At 42.4% G+C, this 1,567-nt stretch overlaps 1 protein-coding gene across 1 annotated transcript; it reads right to left on the bottom strand.

Annotated features, from left to right (window-relative positions):
- Nucleotides 1-268: 268 nt before the first annotated feature.
- Nucleotides 269-989, bottom strand: LOC106314244. Its single transcript, XM_013752154.1, has 2 exons — nt 791-989; nt 269-735 (listed from the first exon to the last, which is right to left on the bottom strand). Exons 1-2 carry the CDS (start codon nt 987-989, stop codon nt 269-271), a joined length of 666 nt encoding a protein of 221 aa, XP_013607608.1.
- Nucleotides 990-1,567: the final 578 nt, after the last annotated feature.

Below are 1,567 nucleotides of genomic sequence, written 5' to 3'. Positions count from 1 at the left end.
AGACAAACTCATCTCTATTATAGAGTTTCCCTATTTTAAAAGAAAAAATAGGAAAAATACATTGGAGATGGTCTAAGAGATGAAAAAGACATAGACGAGACAAAAGAAATATATAAATAAGGGTATATATATATATTTTTTTTTTGCTAAACTGTAAATTTCATATTAAAGAAAATAAGATTATACAAAGGAATCTTAAATTCACAGCCATCTTGGCAAAAAGAAAGAAAAACAAGATGGATCTAGGAAACAAAGATAGAAGACCAAGTTATCTCAGCCAAAGAAACATGAGAGTACTAAACTGTTTGCGCTTTCTCTTGGCAGAAATAATGTTTCTCACCTCCCTGTCAAGGCCAGCGAAAATTGAAGCAGCATAGATGGAAATTTGGTTATGAATCAGATTGTTTCTTTGCTTCCACAGGAAGAAGACAATGGCTTGAGTAGCTACTTTACGTATGAGTTTTAACTCTGAAGTTCTTGCAGCCTTGATCCAAGATAAGAGCTCCGACCAGTTGGTCAGGATGTTGGTAGGCGGAAGACACCTAATGAACACTTCCTTCCACACTTCCCGACCGAATTCGCACGCTAGCAACATATGATCCCTTGTTTCATTGTCCCTTGAGCAGAAAGGACATGTTGTTGTGATCGGCAACCCCCAGGAAGCTAGTCTTTCTCTCGTTGGCAACCTGTCCCAATTGGCAACCCACATTGCGAACGCGTGCTTCAGTACCGACCCTTTGAACCATACCACATTAACCCAATCCTTTACATTTTCTCGAGGTCGCAAGACGAGTGGATGATTTAAACACCGTAACTGGAGACACCCCTGCCACCCATTCATAATCATCATCAATATCATTATGTAAGGGGAGAGAGCCAGCGGTGAGATGAGCATGAAGCTCGACTTCCTGTGTTGAGCGAGGGTGAGGCAATGACCAGTTTGCGACAACAATAGCATCAGCCACAACAGCGCTCCTTCTAATTCTCATTGCTCTAGGTCCCTGCGGGCTGATGTAGTTTATTAACAGCCCCAAAGGAGTCCAAATGTCATACCAGAAACTCGCAGTCTGTCCATTTCCTAATATTGTTCTGCAGAACTGAAGCGCTAAAGGCCTGAGCTTGAGCAGTCTTTTCCAAACCCAAGAATCACTGGTTGAAGGTTCAATGGTCCAGAAGCATTTATTATGTAGGTGAGTGTGCTTGTGCCAGTCAGACCAGAGAGAAGGTGATTTCGATAAAAGGATCCAGATAAATGTAAGTCATAGAACCTGGTTCCAAACCAGGAAACTCCTCAGGCCAAGTCCTCCTTCATTCATTGGGAGACACACTGTAGTCCAAGATTGCGATCCCTTTCTTATCAATGCTGCCAGACTAGAGGAAGCGAGAACATAGAGACTCAATACTCTTAATGCAACCTTTGGGGAGGAAAAAAGCCAAGATCCAGAAATTGACGATGCCAAAGATCACCGTCTTTAGGAGTTGTAGTCTACCGGCAAAAGATAACAGCTTCGCAGACCAAGAGTGGAAGCACACAGAGATCCTATTCATGAGGGGAGCATACTCAGAT

The sequence above is a fragment of the Brassica oleracea genome, chromosome C9 (assembly GCF_000695525.1).
Source record: "Brassica oleracea var. oleracea cultivar TO1000 chromosome C9, BOL, whole genome shotgun sequence".
Taxonomy (NCBI): domain Eukaryota; kingdom Viridiplantae; phylum Streptophyta; class Magnoliopsida; order Brassicales; family Brassicaceae; genus Brassica; species Brassica oleracea.
Note: the sequence above shows the minus strand (reverse complement) of the source record. Positions and strands in the feature narration are given on the sequence as shown.